This window comes from Girardinichthys multiradiatus, chromosome 14 (assembly GCF_021462225.1).
Source record: "Girardinichthys multiradiatus isolate DD_20200921_A chromosome 14, DD_fGirMul_XY1, whole genome shotgun sequence".
Taxonomy (NCBI): domain Eukaryota; kingdom Metazoa; phylum Chordata; class Actinopteri; order Cyprinodontiformes; family Goodeidae; genus Girardinichthys; species Girardinichthys multiradiatus.
In genome coordinates, this window is record NC_061807.1 from 13,385,828 (window position 1) to 13,403,163 (window position 17,336).

Genomic DNA, 17,336 nt, shown 5'->3' on the forward strand with positions numbered 1-17,336 from the left:
ATGTTCAATGACCTCTTCACAATATGCGCACAAAATCCGCTTATCACTGTATTGTCCTTTGTTAACAACAGTGTTTTTATTCAATCCGCAATGGTGGCTGCCACCCAGACATACACACACACACACACACAGTCAGGGCTTGTGACAGTCAGTCTCGTGTAATATCAGCAAAAACAGTTAACATTCACATTTCTTCTACAATCCGCACCACAGACACGTATCCCTAGGACTCGACAGTTATTTTAACCCAAATGATCATCTCGCTCAGTGCACACAAACACATTCCAGTTCGTCCTTCCTCAATTCAACACAACAGTCTGTGACAGACACTCGCACACAGGAAATATGCACAAATATGCAAAAACAATCCACTACAAGCCATTTCACCCTATATTCAATAAATGCATTTCATTTTCGCTCAAATAATTAAAAATCCAACCGCATTTTTTAAGTCAGAATGTGTGTTCAACCTTTAAATTCGACTGCACTGGCAGTCACTTGTGTAATTCCTCCGTGTGACCACTAGATGGGACTCTAACCCTTTGTAAATTTCTGAGTGAATCATTCACCTGTTTTTAAAAAAAGACAAATTCAGATGAAGTACTCGTCAGGCCTCTTAACCAATGCCAATTATTCGTGTTCTGCCAACTACACAGGCCTCAAACCTAGCTTAATCTCATTAATTCGTCAATTAATGAGTGGAGCTCAGCAATAAAGGACTTCTTGTTTCAGCTTTTCATATCTGACTCCATTTTAACGCGTTCACTTAATGCACACTCTTTTACAGTTTTGCAGAGTAATAACATTCAGAACCACTGACATCCTAGAGATAATTTGGCCTATACATAAATTCAATCGGCAGAATTTAATACAATAGGCTCTGCACAATACATTTTTTGATGTGGGCGCCCTGGATGTCAGGAGGTTCGTCTGTCACACTCTCTCTTTGTCCAAATTCCCTGATTCAGCCGTGAATCACGTCAGAGGTCACCAATTGTTGAAGATCCTCTTTAAAGAGGCCTTCGGCGTGTTCGTTTATTCACCGTAAGCTGAAAGAATTCACACCCATTGAAATAACACACTCAGACACCGTTATATTGAATTTAGAGTACCTGGCCCAGGGGAAGCTCTCTGTGGGACACACACACAACTTCGGAGCTTCTAGGTGGGCTCATTGTTTTTATTAAAACACACATGAAACTGGGCAGCGCCCTGATTACAGTTTTTTCACACATATAGTTACGTACCAACTTTTCCGGCCTACCATATTTAGAAAGTTATTATCCTGCTTACTTTTCCTGCACCTGCACTCTGCTTTTTCTACTGATATGAGAAGGGAGTACTTGGCCCGTTAATCTTTTCACATCCTTTTCCTACCCCTACAGTTCTTCATTATTTTTCTGCTTCACCACACTCAAGGCCAAGTTTTTGCAACAAGGCACAATGTCTTATACTAACACAGGTTATACATTTTATTTCCCACACTGTTTATGAACATAATAATAATAATGCACACACATAATATATCTCCACATAATGAAGAATTAAACTAGAGGGCATCTCTTATTTAACTCTTCCTATAGCAGCTTCAGGAACCTTCAGGGTTCTGTTAAATGACTGAATATGAGTTTGATGCTTTGAAATAATAGTTTAGGAGAAGTTTGACCATCATAGCTGCTGCTGCTGCTGCTGTCAGTCCCAGTAAAACATAGAGGAAGATCCATCCTGGACCTCCTGGTTCTGGATCCACAGTCGGTCTCTGGGTTGGGGAGACATCAGCAGCTGCTGAAAGGACAAAACAATGAAGGAAATTTATGGAAATACTAAACATTTCACTCAGAATGAGAAAAAGTTCCTGATCTGCTGTCAGAGAAACTGTTCCTGCAACATTTGATCTGGTTTTGGTTTGTTTTCATATTTTATAACTTTGGATTTTAGTGAAACCTGCAGAAGAATAAAGTGTAACAAGAAAGCATTAAACAAACATAAAACCATAGAAACAACAACAGAGACACTTGGTTCTGATTTAACCTGGAAAAACTGGGTCGGTTCTGCTCACAAACCCACAGTAACATGAAGGCTTTTCATTGATCTCTGACTCTCTGAGGGAAACACAGTTAGGATTTTTCCCTCCATCTGATTTTCCTCAAACTGAATCAGAGGAGAAAATATTCATAATGAAAAAGTCCAACAGAATCAGAGAGAAATAATTTCTGAAAAAAACACAAAGTTTAAATATTTGTTACTTTTTATCAGAAGAACTTTAAATGGACTGAACTTATATTTCACCTTTCCAGTCATACTGACCACTCAAAGTGCTTTTCACTAGTTACCACATTCACCCAGAGGTCCTCACTAACGCACACATTCATACATAGAAACTTTGAGGTTAAGTGCCTTGCTCAGGGGCATATTGACATGTGGCAGGAGGAAGCTGGAATCAAACCCACAACCTTGAGATTTCAAGATATCTACTCTCATCACTGAGCCACAGTCACCACTTTAAAGGTTTAGTTGATGCAGCAGAAACTCACCAGAGACGTTGAGACAACATTTTCCAGAACCAGAACCTTCATCATTCATCACGTCACACGGATACAGACCAGAGTCTTCAGTCCTCAGTCTGGACACATGGAGTCTGATTCGTCCTTCTCTGAGGACGTCTTTGTCACTCTGGACTCGTCCTGAAAACTGTTCATCCTGAGACTCTGACACCTCAACACCATCATGGACCTGATACAGAACCAGTTCTCTGTGAGGAGCTAACAAGCTGCAGTCAATAAACAGATATCTCCAGGATCCATGAGGTCTGGTGGTGAAGGCCCACTCCAGAGTGATGTTGTGGTTCTCCTCTGCCTGATAGCAGCTCTGTGTCTCATTCACTACAAATGTTGCTGCTGAGGAGACAGAGAGGGAAAGAGAGGAGCAGACACACTGAGAACTGGAACATGGGAGTCTTTAAACTACATCTCTAGAGGTTTCTGTCACATGATGGTCTCTGTGCTGTCAGAGCTCTGCTTGATTCTCTTCAAGTAAAACTGCTTGATCAAATGCAGCTGGAGGATTGAAGTGTTACCTTCACTGACAGACTTTTCACTGATTATTGATGGATTTAGACTGAACAAAGAGAAGATGGAAACTGACCACAGAGACATGAGTTGAGGATGATGAGCAGCAGGATCCTGCAGATCATCTTCTCCCTGTGAGAGGAGACAGAGGAGAAGAGTCAGCAACACATCAGCTCCAACATCTCTAGGAGACAACAAGGAACATTTATTTAATTAACAATTTAGCAACACTTACAGATAATAAAGTGAAGGAAAGAGCTCTTGTGGTTTTCTCTGATCTTCATCTCACTGCTACTCTGTGAGCTCAGAAACATCTGGCCAGGAAATATCAAGATGAATAAATATTAGGGATGTATTGAAGAACTTCATAAAAGTAAACTCTGAATTTATTCATAAACTCTCATCTTTGTTTCATCAACCAAACAGAAACTTTGAGTTTAATATTGAAATACAAAAAACAGATGGAGGATTGTGTGTAAATTTCTGGTTGAACAGATCATTACTGCCACCTTGTGGTGATAAACAAATACAGCATTAATAAGACAACATGTTTCTGTTCTCTGTTGTTGTTAAACTTTTCATTGTTAAAACGGCTTCAAAGGAAAATCAGATCTGATGATTTATGAGGAGAAAACATCAGGGGGAGAAATCTAGAAATCACTGAAGGATTTGTTGAGTTTTCTATTTTCCATTGTTAAATAATCACATGCCTGTTAAAGTCAGAAACAATGAATTTTATTTCGACATTGTTAGTAAATAGAAAATCTGTAGAAAATTGTTATTGATTAAACATTTATTTAATTCCTCTACATATATTTATCACCGTTCTAATGAAGTGATATCACTATGTTTAATGGGTGTAATTAATTATTTAAAAGCCTAATGTTTGAGTTTAGATTTGGTAAAACTGCTGGCAGGAAGTAACTTGTTGTTGGAGCCGTGGGCGGGGTCAACATTTGACTCCACCCACTGCATGCTTTTATTTTGGAGGTACGCTGCCCGTGTGCCTTTGAGCTGTTATTCTTCAGCGCTTCTTCACAAGGTTTCAGTTGCAGAAACTGTTTCATTATAAATTACATCTGGATGGACAAGAAGATATTTTCTGGTTGTAAAAAGATTAAACTTTTTCCCCTCATTACAAACATATATATATTGTCTATATACATTAGTTGTCATTCTATTGTACTGGAACAGTGGGAACCAGGAACTCCACTTCAGACGCTTGGAGCAACCTCTACTTCTTGAAGGAACCTCTACTTCCAAAAATGAAAGATCCTAACAAGTGGTGGTTCAGTCTTGCCCTGTGTACCCGAGGCTTAGCAAACTCAAACTAAGAGGCTTTGTATTGTTGCAACATCTGTCCCATCTGAGATCATTTTCTCCAAGACTGGACCAATTGTCTCAGATAGAAAATGTTGCCTTTAGCTTGAAAGAGTCCTTAAACTCATCTTTTTCATTGCATATTTACCAGATAATAACAAGGTGAAACAGAAGAAACATTAAAGCAATATACAGGTCCTTCTCAAAAAATTAGCATATTGTGATAAAGTTCATTATTTTCCATAATGTAATGATGAAAATTTAACATTCTTATATTTTAGATTCATTGCAAACTAACTGAAATATTTCAGGTCTTTTATTGTCTTAATATGGATGATTTTGGCATACAGCTCATGAAAACCCAAAATTCCTATCTCACAAAATTAGCATATTTCATCCGACCAATAAAAGAAAAGTGTTTTTAATACAAAAAACGTCAACCTTCAAATAATCATGTACAGTTATGCACTCAATACTTGGTCGGGAATCCTTTTGCAGAAATGACTGCTTCAATGCGGCGTGACATGGAGGCAATCAGCCTGTGGCACTGCTGAGGTCTTATGGAGGCCCAGGATGCTTCGATAGCGGCCTTGACACTGGATTTCTGGCATTTTGGCATTTCCTTCTCCCCAGTCTTCCTCCAGACTCTGGCACCTTGATTTCCGAATGACATGCAGAATTTGCTTTCATCCGAAAAATGTACTTTGGACCACTGAGCAACAGTCCAGTGCTGCTTCTCTGTAGCCCAGGTCAGGCGCTTCTGCCGCTGTTTCTGGTTCAAAAGTGGCTTGACCTGGGGAATGCGGCACCTGTAGCCCATTTCCTGCACATGCCTGTGCACGGTGGCTCTGGATGTTTCTACTCCAGACTCAGTCCACTGGTTCCGCAGGTCCCCCAAGGTCTGGAATCGGCCCTTCTCCACAATCTTCCTCAGGGTCCGGTCACCTCTTCTCGTTGTGCAGCGTTTTCTGCCACACTTTTTCCTTCCCACAGACTTCCCACTGAGGTGCCTTGATACAGCACTCTGGGAACAGCCTATTCGTTCAGAAATGTCTTTCTGTGTCTTACCCTCTTGCTTGAGGGTGTCAATAGTGGCCTTCTGGACAGCAGTCAGGTCGGCAGTCTTACCCATGATTGGGGTTTTGAGTGATGAACCAGGCTGGGAGTTTTAAAGGCCTCAGGAATCTTTTGCAGGTGTTTAGAGTTAACTCGTTGATTCAGATGATTAGGTTCATAGCTCGTTTAGAGACCCTTTTAATGATATGCTAATTTTGTGAGATAGGAATTTTGGGTTTTCATGAGCTGTATGCCAAAATCATCCGTATTAAGACAATAAAAGACCTGAAATATTTCAGTTAGTGTGCAATGAATCTAAAATATATGAATGCTAAATTTTCATCATGACATTATGGAAAATAATGAACTTTATCACAATATGCTAATATTTTGAGAAGGACCTGTACTGTCTTTTAAAATGAACTGCATTTTAAATTTGGTTTGATTGGTTGCACACTTTATTTGGTTCATGTCTACAGTTAGGTGTTGTTTACTGTTAGTGTGTTGCCTTAATTGTTATATTTAATGGTGCAGTTGGTGGTTTTTGTTTCTGCCAAAGACAAGAAGCACTTTGTTCTCTTCTAATTTGCTACATTTTGCTCTTTGTTTTGTTTCTATATTAGAAAAAGCACTAAAATGCTATTAATGCACACAGCACATGTAGTTAGGAGCTACATTGAGATCTGATTTTTATATTTTTATATTTTGCTTAATTTTATGAAAATATATACATAAAGATTTTTTGTTTTATGAAAATGTTGTGGTTCTGTGTTGCACATTTTAAATAAAAATATTAATCTTACTTAACACACATTATTCTTTATTTTAGGAAATTTCATCCACACATCTCAAGTTTCCCAAAATGAAAACATTGACCATTATATTTGGGATAAAATGGTTTAATCTTCGAAATAAATTCATTTTAAAAAATGAATCGCAGGAACGACTCTTAAAAAGTGAACGGATCCCAAACTTTGAGTTCCCTTCAAGAACCTTAAGTTCGAGCTCTATTAGTAATTTATAACAGGAGTACAACCTCCTTATGACTTTCGGGGGCGGCTACAATTTATAAGCTTCTTCACATACCTGAACATCAGCCAGACAATCTATAAATAGCTGCTCTCTTCTTCTATCACGGTGCAAAGTTTTTATCCACTGAAACTGGTAGAAACTGGACAATTTGTAGATTTACTTTGACTAGGCAGCGATTAATGACAGAGAGTAATAAAATATAAAACACTTACCCATCAGGTTTCCTGTGACTTGGACTCCAGCTGTGTCCAAACCTCAAAGGTCCGTTGATGGTTCTGGTTAGAAGCGCGTTAGTTCGGATCGCTGCTCATTGAACGTCAAACAGATCAGAGTTTTACTCTCTATTTGGGCCAAGAAAACAGGAATCACTGACCTTTTGTAGCATGTGGAGCTCCACCGAAAAGAAAGAGTGTGATTTTAACAGAGAAGCTCCCCGCCTGCAGCTGGAGATGCAGAGAAGACGGGGTCAGACAGACTCCACCTCAAACCATTTTGATTGGCTGGTCCTCTTTTCCTCAAAGTGTCAGTTTTCATCCCGTTAGTGAAGATCATTTTAAGTTAGATGTTATTTTTAGACACTTTCTATCCGTGCTTCACTACAGGCAGGGATGGCTGTGATTCCATGTAATTATTTATTTTAGGAAAACTTTGTGTTACATTGTGTTTCCATTTATTGTGTTTCTATTTATTGTGTTTCTATTTATTTTGAATTTAATTCCTGTTGTTCCAACCGATGATGATCTTCTGAGTTACCTTCTTTCAATTAGAAATCTTGTTTTTAATCAAATAATCAAGAGTAATATGAGCAACTTTCAACTATCAGAACAATATAGAACATTACTTTGAATTATCAGTTGTTAAAGCTGTTACAAAACATTTCTAGGGTGGCAACAACGTGACACATTTATTGGTAGAAAATATCCCGCAGTAGACATGATTAAAACTGCAAAGACACGAAAAGATGCATAGAAATGGTGAGCGAGACAAAGACACACATTAAAGGGAAGCTCTCTTTAATTTTTTTTAATTTAGCCACATGGAAAACTGTTGGGAATATAAGATTTTGTCCATAAATATATTTATATAAAAAAGGACGGGTCGACTAAAACAGGTCAGCTTATTATAAAAACAAATCTGTTGTTTTAGTGATTATAATATTTCTTATGAATTTGGTGAATAATTTAGAGAATAATTTATTCTCCTCTTCAAACTGAGTCATGCTAACTGATTATCCATCTCCTCTGAACTGTTCAACTAACATCTAACTTAAAATCAACTTCAGCTTAAGAGTGAAAGCAGACATTTAAAGAGAAAGAGAAGGAATATCCAATCAAACGGTTTGAGGGTGGAGTCGGACGTCTAACCCCACCCAGTGGAGTCAGACATTCCAGTTCCCCGGCTGCTTGGGGAATTCCCCATTCCCTGAATGACTGGGACTCCTGGTTCTGATGTCTGCAGAATCTAAAAACCAGTGGTGAAAGTGAGCAGCGCCGCCGCAGGAGATCTACGGATACCGTGAAAGCTCAAACAACGCGATTCGACGAAGCTGTCCCACTTTTTTGCAATTTTTGTGTAACTTTCCCTTGCCTCTTAGAAATGAAAGATCACACCTTTTACCACAACAGTAAAATTTACATAATTTGAATTGGTTCAGATAATATTAACAGTTTCAACATAAGAAGAACAGACAGACATATTGGCTGGACAAAAATCAACACTACACAAAATTACAGATACCTCATTATAAAACACCACAGGAATAATCGTTTTTAGGTGCACAAATTAACAGATACTGTCAAACTTTCAAGAACATGGTATTTAAACGTAGGTTATTCAATTAAGATAATTATTCAACATAAATACAATGTGCTTATTTTAAAATTTAAAATAATTAATTAGTATAATTCCACCTGTAAATAAACACTGAACAAATGCCAGAGTTGTGAAAAACTTCTACATGTCGTCATCTTCCCTCAACAGGCCTTACAAATAAAAGCTGCTGATATGTTTGGACATAAACAGCAAACATGGTGAAACCACCTCAAGCTCACATCACAGGATATCTGCAGAACAAAAAGATTTACATTTATTGTAATATTTCATCTGTCATGTTGGTAACATATAGCATATATTTTAATGTTTCATCTACTATTAAGACTTATTGCCTCAGAGTGTAAAATATTTGATCTTGGGATCTATTTGCAAGATTAACAGTGTTTAACAATATTTACTTCCAGTGTGCCAATAGTATTTGTCATGATATGACATCCTTGGACTTGGTTTGTGTTTTTGTGTTAACTGTGTTTAGGTTTATGTTTTCCTTTATTGTTTATTAGTTCCACCTGTCCCCTCTGCCTCCCTGCCAGCTTGTCACACCTGTTCTTAGTTTCTGTGATTACCTGCCTTTGTTTTCTCCCTGTATATTAGTTGGTCTGTGTTCTTTGTTCCCCGCTGGTTTCTCCATCACTGTTCCTCGTCACTACCCTGGTTGATGTTCAGTTTTGCTACGTTGGAGAACTGAGTACTCATGTAGGTTTTTGGCTCTGAACTCGGTTATGTACCTGCAGTGATTTTTGTGACGCTTTTGACGGTTTTGGAATAAAACCTCAAGATTAACTCATCATGCGGCTGCCAAGCTCTTTTCTGCACTTTGGTCCGATTCAAACACTTAACGTGATAGTATTAAGGGAGACAGTTTTCTAATGCATCCAGAATTAGAGTATCAATCTTAAATAGTAATATTGGTCCTACATGGTAGGATACTTTAAAAAAAAACTTTCATCAGGGTTGCTATTATCATTCCTAAATCTCAAATTTATGATCATGGACATGTAATAATAGGGAAAGTCAGTTAATCATCAGTTTACTTCCTCTTGTAGTTGACTGAAGCAAGGCTCACCTTGAATGATCTGTATTTTCTACAGGAGCTCCTTTGTGGCCCTTTGGGAGAAAGTCTCAGTTACAGCAACTAACTTGTCTGTTTATTGTTTTCTTCAAACCATATCTGGAAATGATGCACCCTGACAACATCATAGTGTGTGTCAGTGCTTATTACAATACACTTTCAGACCCTCTCCATCCATAATCCTTCATCACAGACAAACATTATTCTGTGCCAAATCCAACAAATAATTGGGGCTCAACAAATCCAAAAACATTTTTGAATAATTAGCCTTCTGTCAATCTACTTAAAATATATGTAGCTGTCTTTAATTTATACACTAACACAAAAGTTGATTTTTGGATTTTGGGTCTTCTTTCTTTGCGTGACATTAGGTCATCTCCCAAAGCATCAATCCCAATGAATGTCTTCATGGAGGTACAGTCACATATGTCTGCTTCAAATGCCAAAGAATGACTTGGGAACTTCTTAGCCTGGACAATCTGGTCCAGGAGCTACACAAAGCACTTTCCTTGCACCTCTGAATTCTATTTAAAGTGTTTAATTTTTATTTTAACATCATTCTAGCAGCAATAGTATTACCTATTAACTTTTTTTGTACTTTATAATTTCATGTATAAAATATTTCTCTTAAAGTGTCAACATTTTCTAGAACACTGTAATGAGAAATATGATTATACCCAAATGATGGTTTCGTCTTTCTGTCCACAGATGCAGCAGATGTCTGTCAAGTCATCTGCAAGGATGAAAGAGGTTATAAACTAATTGTCCAGTTTGCAAACTTTAGTACATAACCTAGAAACACAGATAGTTTTACTTTACGGAGCTAAACGGACCTTTAAATGATGTAGTTATCTTTTATGAGAGCTACTTTTGTTACCCACCTGATGCCTCCATCACAGTGACTGCAATCTGACAACGTAGCATTTCCACATCCTTACGTCCAGCAGGAAAAACTGGCTGTTGTCCCTCAAGTATTTTCTCTACAAACTGAAGTACAAACACCAAACACATATAGCCGAACATGTATCTCAAGTGAATATAGGAGAACATTTTTTAATACCTTTATGGCAAACATGCCGCAAGAGCTGGAGTCAGGTTGTAGGGGATGTGGACGTGTGTTGCTCTCCCACCTCACATTCATGCCCTGTTTCTTCACAAGAGCTCTAAAAAACAGCAAGATATTAGCAATTATCTAACTGAAACATGCCTGTTTCATGCAGAACAGTAAGCTTGCTTTGACAAATAACTTTTAAAAATAAACATATTTAGTTAAAGTTCCTTGCGTTCCTTTCTAACTTACCAAAACAATTGCATACGTCAAAGATATTTACTTGTGTATTTGATTTGACCAATTTGTTATGTAATTTGGCTTCATGGTTCATCCTGGAGGATTTGTGCCACATAAATAAAGACAATTTAAATTTATAGAATTATCCTGCCATCACATTTTTATTGATACAACTCAAGGAAATACGAAGCTTGACAGGAGAAATAACTGATAATGCAAAGGATACACATTTGTTTTCAAGGACAATTATGTGCCATTTATGATGTTGATGTTTGCAATTGAAAGTCTTGTCATTTTATAGACTAAAAAGGGTGTAGATCACAGTAATTACAATGTGATACGTTATATCACAGACAGCCTGCATCCACACTTGAAAAGACATGCTTAGTCATCGAAAATATTGAAAAATAAACTCCTCTAGGTTTGTCTGATGTAGAGCTACTGATGGTCTCAAAAATTATCCAAATTATTTCATTCTCAACTACCCAAAAATAATAAAGTTTTGTCATGAAAATAAAAAATCACAAAACATAAACATACCTTGATATTTCTTGACATCTCTTCAACTTCTGACTACTTTCCCCAAGTGAGTCCAGAGGAAGAGATTTTCTCTGTTTTGGAAATATAATCTGAAAAGACATCAACAGATATGATTTGGTTTCTGTCTGCCTTGTATTGCTTTAAATACATGAATGTAAGATACTTGAATCAAAAAATTCAACACCTGTGATGGACTTTTAAAAACTTTGATTAAAGCAAAGGAATTGGAGATGAACTGTGTCTTTATTGATGATATGCAAACACTTACAACGACAAACCAGTGATGGTTGTCATTAACAATACCATATAAAGTGATGTAGTCTGTTGGATCCCACTGAAAGAATTGAAACACTGATGTCAGCATCATGATGCCTTTTAAGGTAATTGTAAAACAGTTCAAACAACCAACCTTGAAGCGTTGGAATTTTATTTTGCCACACAGCAGACATGCCAAACGAGTCGATACACAGCACTTACTCTGCTGAGGATGTATTATGTTTTCTCTCCAAAAATTTCATGTAGGCATTGATCAGATAAAAACATAGCTTGTTAACTTGCACAATCATATTGTTGTTAAAATACCCATCCAGTGCAGTGACATTTCTAAATTGGGGATAGTTAGAAAAACTATGTGTTTTACCTCGCTCTCGAGTTCCCTTCCTGGTGCTGTTCTGAAAATATCAAAGTAAAACAGTTTATAAGGCCCAATTTTAGAAAGAAGAGCAGCAGCTGTCATGCCATCCCAGGTTTTCTGGATATCTAAAATAAAACAGGAAAGAATTTGAGATTTTGGATGTGAAACTCTTACAATACACATGTACATTATATTTACACAGAAAAGTGTCCAAAAACATACCCTTCTCTACTTTTGTAGAACCTGAAAATGGCGGCACAGCAGAATCAGAATCAGCTTTATTGCCAAGTTCGTACATACAAACAAGGAATTTGACTCAGGTACACTTTGCTCTTTGGTTTTGTTTTCGTATTACAGAATATACATATTTACAATGTACAATATACACAGATACAATAATAAAAAGGTGCGTTTGCAACATCTGTATGCTGTTTTGTACTCTATTAAATGTTCAACAGAGAAACAGCCCGGAGGAAGAAACTGTCTCTGTGGCGGCTGGTTGTAGTGAACAGTGCTCTGTAGTGGCGGGATCCGTAGCAGCTTCAACACCTTGAAGTGTGGAGGCTGGGTCCTCAGCAGGTTGAAGGGTGGAGGATGGGTCCTCAGCAGGTTGAAGGGTGGAGGCAGGTTTTCCAGTTTTTATAATGTTCTGAGGGATTATTGGTTCTTGTTCAATGAATAACTGAAGCTGATCTATGTTCACTTTCGGCAGAAAAGCGGTTGGGGATTGGAGATCTTTTGTTGATTAGGTTAACAATGGTTTATGGGCCGATCCAGTTTTCCTCAAGTTCGCCACCCTTACGCTGCTGGCCTCTAATGTTGAGTTGTAGAACCTTTTCTCCAACCTTAAAAGTTTCTGATTTATGAGTTGAGGTCTTGTATTTTTGCTGAGCTGTTTTTATGTTTTGCTGAACTAGTTGGAAAATTGTGTATCGTTTTTTTATTGCCTCCAACACCGACTCCTTTCCCAGAGTGTCTTCAATCTTGTTGTCAATCTGGGATAAAAGAACAAAAAAAAAACATATAAGCAGATTTCAGATACCTTAACAAGGTGTCCACTGTTGAATATTTGATATTTCAGATGTGAAAACATACCTGGCAGACCAATATTTTTCAAAACCTTAAACATGGTGGTAATCCATAACCACAAACAATTAGAATAACATTTAATGTGTTTTAGGACTGAAGGAAATAAAACAGGTGGATGAACTTGGTACATTAAGTGTGAATTATCTGAAATTTCTTTTACAAAAATTTAGATTATGATTGCAATTTCTTCTGTCCGTTACTAATGTAATGTGTTACCTTATGAAAACATACCACCAGAGATACTGCAGTTTTATTTTTAGATTTATAAAAACAACCAAACTGTCAAATTTTTTATTTAAATGAAATAAAAAACTTGACCACAAAGCAGAGAACAATAACTTCTTTGTTCAAAAGAAAAGATGGAAACTGAAGATGAAAAGTTATGCAGAAAATGGTTTATCATTGTTTCATACATGGCAGTTCTTTAACAATTCAAATATATATCTATATCTATATATATATATATATATATATATATATATATATATATACACTGCTAAAAAAGATAAAGGGAACACTCAAATAACACATCCTAGATCTGAATAGATGCTAAAAACTGAACCTCTCCTCTGCAAATGTCTTTCCTGCTTTAGTTCAGGTTCTGCAGAACCTGAGCTTCATCAAACTGTTCCCACATCCACACAAGATCATCTTCATCCTGATTCACTGGTCAACACATCTCCTGGTTCTTCTTCAGTTAGTTCAGCTTTTGTTTTCATTATTGGTTAAATAAATATGTTTGTGTTTAACCCTTTTCTGTCCAGGCTGCCTGATCAGGTGGTGACAGAGATCCTTTATAACACAGTAATACTCTGTCCTACATAATATATCCAGCAATCCTTGGTGCTGAGATCCCAGAGAGAAGAACAATGGAGAGAAAACAGCAGCTCCTGATGTCTCAGAGATGTTTCCACAATGAGAAGCTCTGAACTGAACATTGTTGCTCCTTTTCTCCCTCATTAAAAGCTCAGATTACAGTTTTTTAGGACTGATTTGACACCATTTTTCAACCATAGACCTTTTTTAACACAATCAGCAGAAGCTCACACTCAGTTACTAGAAGACCACAGATTATTTGATTAATGAGACATTTTAGAGAATTGATTCCCTGCTTTATTATCAAACATTGTTCAAATAAATAAATACACCAAATATTACAGAAAATACTTCTCTGTTAGAAAAACATGGAAGTCAGAACAATAAAGGTTCTGGTGATCTTCCTGCTCTGAGATCAGCAAACATTCATGTGGACAAATGAAAGGTTCTGCATCAAGTGAACTTCAGTAACTGTGGGAGAAGAAAACATCTCTATTCCAGGCTTCTCTGATGTCTGCAGTTTCTAATGAAACATAAAGTGATCAATACATCCCTCCACTCACTCAGGACACAGAGGTCTCACTCTGTCTGAATTTCTGTTCCAGTCAGCAGCTCTCACTGAACTTTCTTCATTTGGACCTGATGTTTCTAAGGATTTAGTGTTGGTTGGAGATCTGATGACTGTTCATCTAGATTCAACAGAAAACAACAATCTCCTACAGCTTTGATGGTTTCTTTCTGTTGTTGATGGGAATCTCCTACTAACCAGTTTAACCATTAAATGGGTTATTTGTTACATCATTAGACTGAAGTTTGATCATTTCTGAGTGGCTGTGTTTAATTTCTGACATCTTTGCTTCAGTTATGTTGACCTTTGACCTTGTGAGGTTCAGATTATAATTTAGATGAGGTAAAAGTAGTTTTGCCAACATGTCTTACTTTAATAAATAGTTTCCTGTTGAAGTGATTGTGAAAAACTGGATTAGACCGTGAGGCTCTCCTATCGACCAGAGGTGGAGGGAATGGAGAGAAACCAGGTTTTTCCAGTGGGAAAGAGGAGTGTAATCTGGCAGATTAAGAAGGGTTCTCAGGGTTTGTTGCAAAGAAACAATTGTTGAGTCTTCAACAACTATGGAGATAGTCAAAGAAATGCATAAAGATAATTTAATATTTAATTTATTTGTAAATAGTTCCATGAACACTTATTTTAATTTATGTTGGTTCTGATCTCGTATGAACCTGTTGGGGTTCTGGTGATTTTACCTCTTCATCATGTCCTGCCTCAGCAGGATTGGACCGAAACCTCAGAGTTTAGTCAGAAAGTGTTCTGGTGATCAGTTCTGTGTAATAAACAGGTTAATAAACAGGATTAGCTGCTAATGACTGAATGAAGTCCGACTGTAGATGTTCCTTGTTGTCTCTGAGATGTTGGAGCTGATCTGTTGCTTTTTATTTTCTTTATTTATGTATTGATGCAGCTCTTGTTGTCATCCTGTTAACTTTCTGAATCTCCTTTAAAATATCAGTGGCTGATAACTGACTTGTCTTTTTATCTCTTGGGTATATTGATATAATAAAGTTGTGTTCCTAACAGGAGAGTTTGTGAGTCTGTGAACATCTGGATGTTCAGGGAGTTCAGATCCTCACTAAGATGAAGCTGCTGGATGAAGTTTTAATGAAGCAACAGGATGAAACACAGGAGCTGATGGGAGTTTAGGAGGAAATCTTCACAGAAACAACAAACTTTAAAACAACTTTAATTAAATATGAAACATCTGATTAGACACTAGAGTTATTTACAATGAAATCACTGCATGTTATTAATGATAAACCCCGGCAGTAGTTAATAGACAACAAGCTCGTATGCATTAAAAATGTCTTTTTGTACTGAAAACAGAATATAAAAAAGGTTTAAAGTCTTTAATTTCTTTAAAACAAAAGTTTAAGATTTTCCCTAAAAGTCTGTTCAGAGTTCAGAGTTCATATGTTGTTTCTTTGAGACACTGAACGTCTGTTTAAATAATACAAGCTTCTTTTCTCTAACAAATAAATATAAAAATTAAGACAATAATACTGAGAAAATACCAAAACTGCTGCTGCAATCTTTGTTAGTCTCTCTGGTTCTGGGTTCAAGCAGTTTGATTCGGTTCTGTCCCATTAAAACAGTTTCAGAGGTTTACAGAACTAGAACCAGCAGATCAGCTGTTTGTCTCCAACATCTCCTGCTGACAGAAGCTGGACGTGAAGAAAAGAAATAAAAACAGCAGACAGATTAACAGCTCCATCTGCTGGACGACTACAGGAACTACAACTCTTTACAGGCAGTAAAACTACATTCATGCCGAATTATAACATAAAGCGAAACATTGAAGCTCATGTAAAATACAGAAATAAATATAGCGTTCAGATCATGAATCTGTTACATGAACATCACTGTAGGACCAGGAGTTAGTTGTCTGAACAATCAACTTATTTTGTTGACAGAAATGTTGCTTTAACTGTGAGAACTGCTCCTCATGTAGGAGGTGATTTGAATCGTTGACTTCAGTGATATGAATCATCAGATGTGCTGATTTTAGTGGATGTTTTATTCATTTGACGTACAACATAACACGAGTTTTTCTCGAGGGCGAGAAACAAAAGTATGACTAAAATGTGTAGGCGCTGGAAAGAAAATCGTTTCTTCTCCAGCGGACCTCAGTGTTTAACAGTCGGTTGGATCCACATCAGATCAGGTGAGTTAGTCTGTTCTGTTTTATTGTTGGTCTGGTTTTAATCTGACAGTTTCTACTGTTTAGGATGTGGAGGAACTCTAGGAAAACCTTTAACAGCTTGATAATGATTGGTGTTAACACACTGGAACAATGGGAAACATCTGAATTATAGCATTTATAGATGTTTTTATTGAATCTAGAATGAACGGACCTTCTGGGTTCTGACATCTAGAACCTGTTTCATGTAAAGCTTTTAAATCTGATCCCTTCTGGGAGTTCAGGGGTCATCAGTCAGAGAGAAAAGCTCCGATCAGAATAATAAGTTTATCATCTTTCTTGTTGGGTAAGAAGTCGATTTAATGGAAATTACTTTACATTAAATAACAGCAGACGTTAAAAGCAGAAAAGTTGAACATAATCTCTGCTTCCAAATGCAGCACAGGTCACCATGTTGTAACGTGGGTTTTACTTGATTTAGAGAAGGCGGCAGAAACTCGCTCAGAAATACAGAAACAATCACGGAGACACTGGTTCTGGGGTTTCCACAGTTCTAGTCCGGTTTAATTAATCGGTAGAATAACTGGTGTCTCATCAAACATGAAGCAAACAGAGTTTATATAACCTGGAACATTAATACTGAGGTGGGAGAGCAAACATATAAAGTTCTTATTAGAGTCCATCTGCAAGCGTGTTTCTACCGCACTAGAAGTTAGTAGCGCATAACTATGACATCATCAAACATGGACTCAGGTTGTCTTAAAGAGACACAATCGTGACTGTTAGAATGTCTTTAATGAAGTTTCATCTTTTCACAATCAGAAAATATTTCCTTTGTTCCTCCAGCTGTAAATGACAAAGAAACAGTTTTTGTGTC

General features: G+C 37.1%; 1 protein-coding gene across 1 annotated transcript in view; it reads right to left on the minus strand.

Annotated features, from left to right (window-relative positions):
* Window positions 1–1,095: 1,095 nt before the first annotated feature.
* Window positions 1,096–17,336, minus strand: part of LOC124881047 — a 42,597-nt gene continuing 26,356 nt past the window's right edge. Inside the window, exons 4-5 of the mRNA XM_047386533.1 lie at window positions 2,535–2,897; window positions 1,096–1,785 (exon numbers count right to left, since the gene is read on the minus strand). Of these exons, the coding sequence (XP_047242489.1) occupies window positions 1,610–1,785; window positions 2,535–2,897 (539 nt within the window). The 3' untranslated portion in view covers window positions 1,096–1,609. The remainder of the gene's footprint in view (window positions 1,786–2,534; window positions 2,898–17,336) is intronic.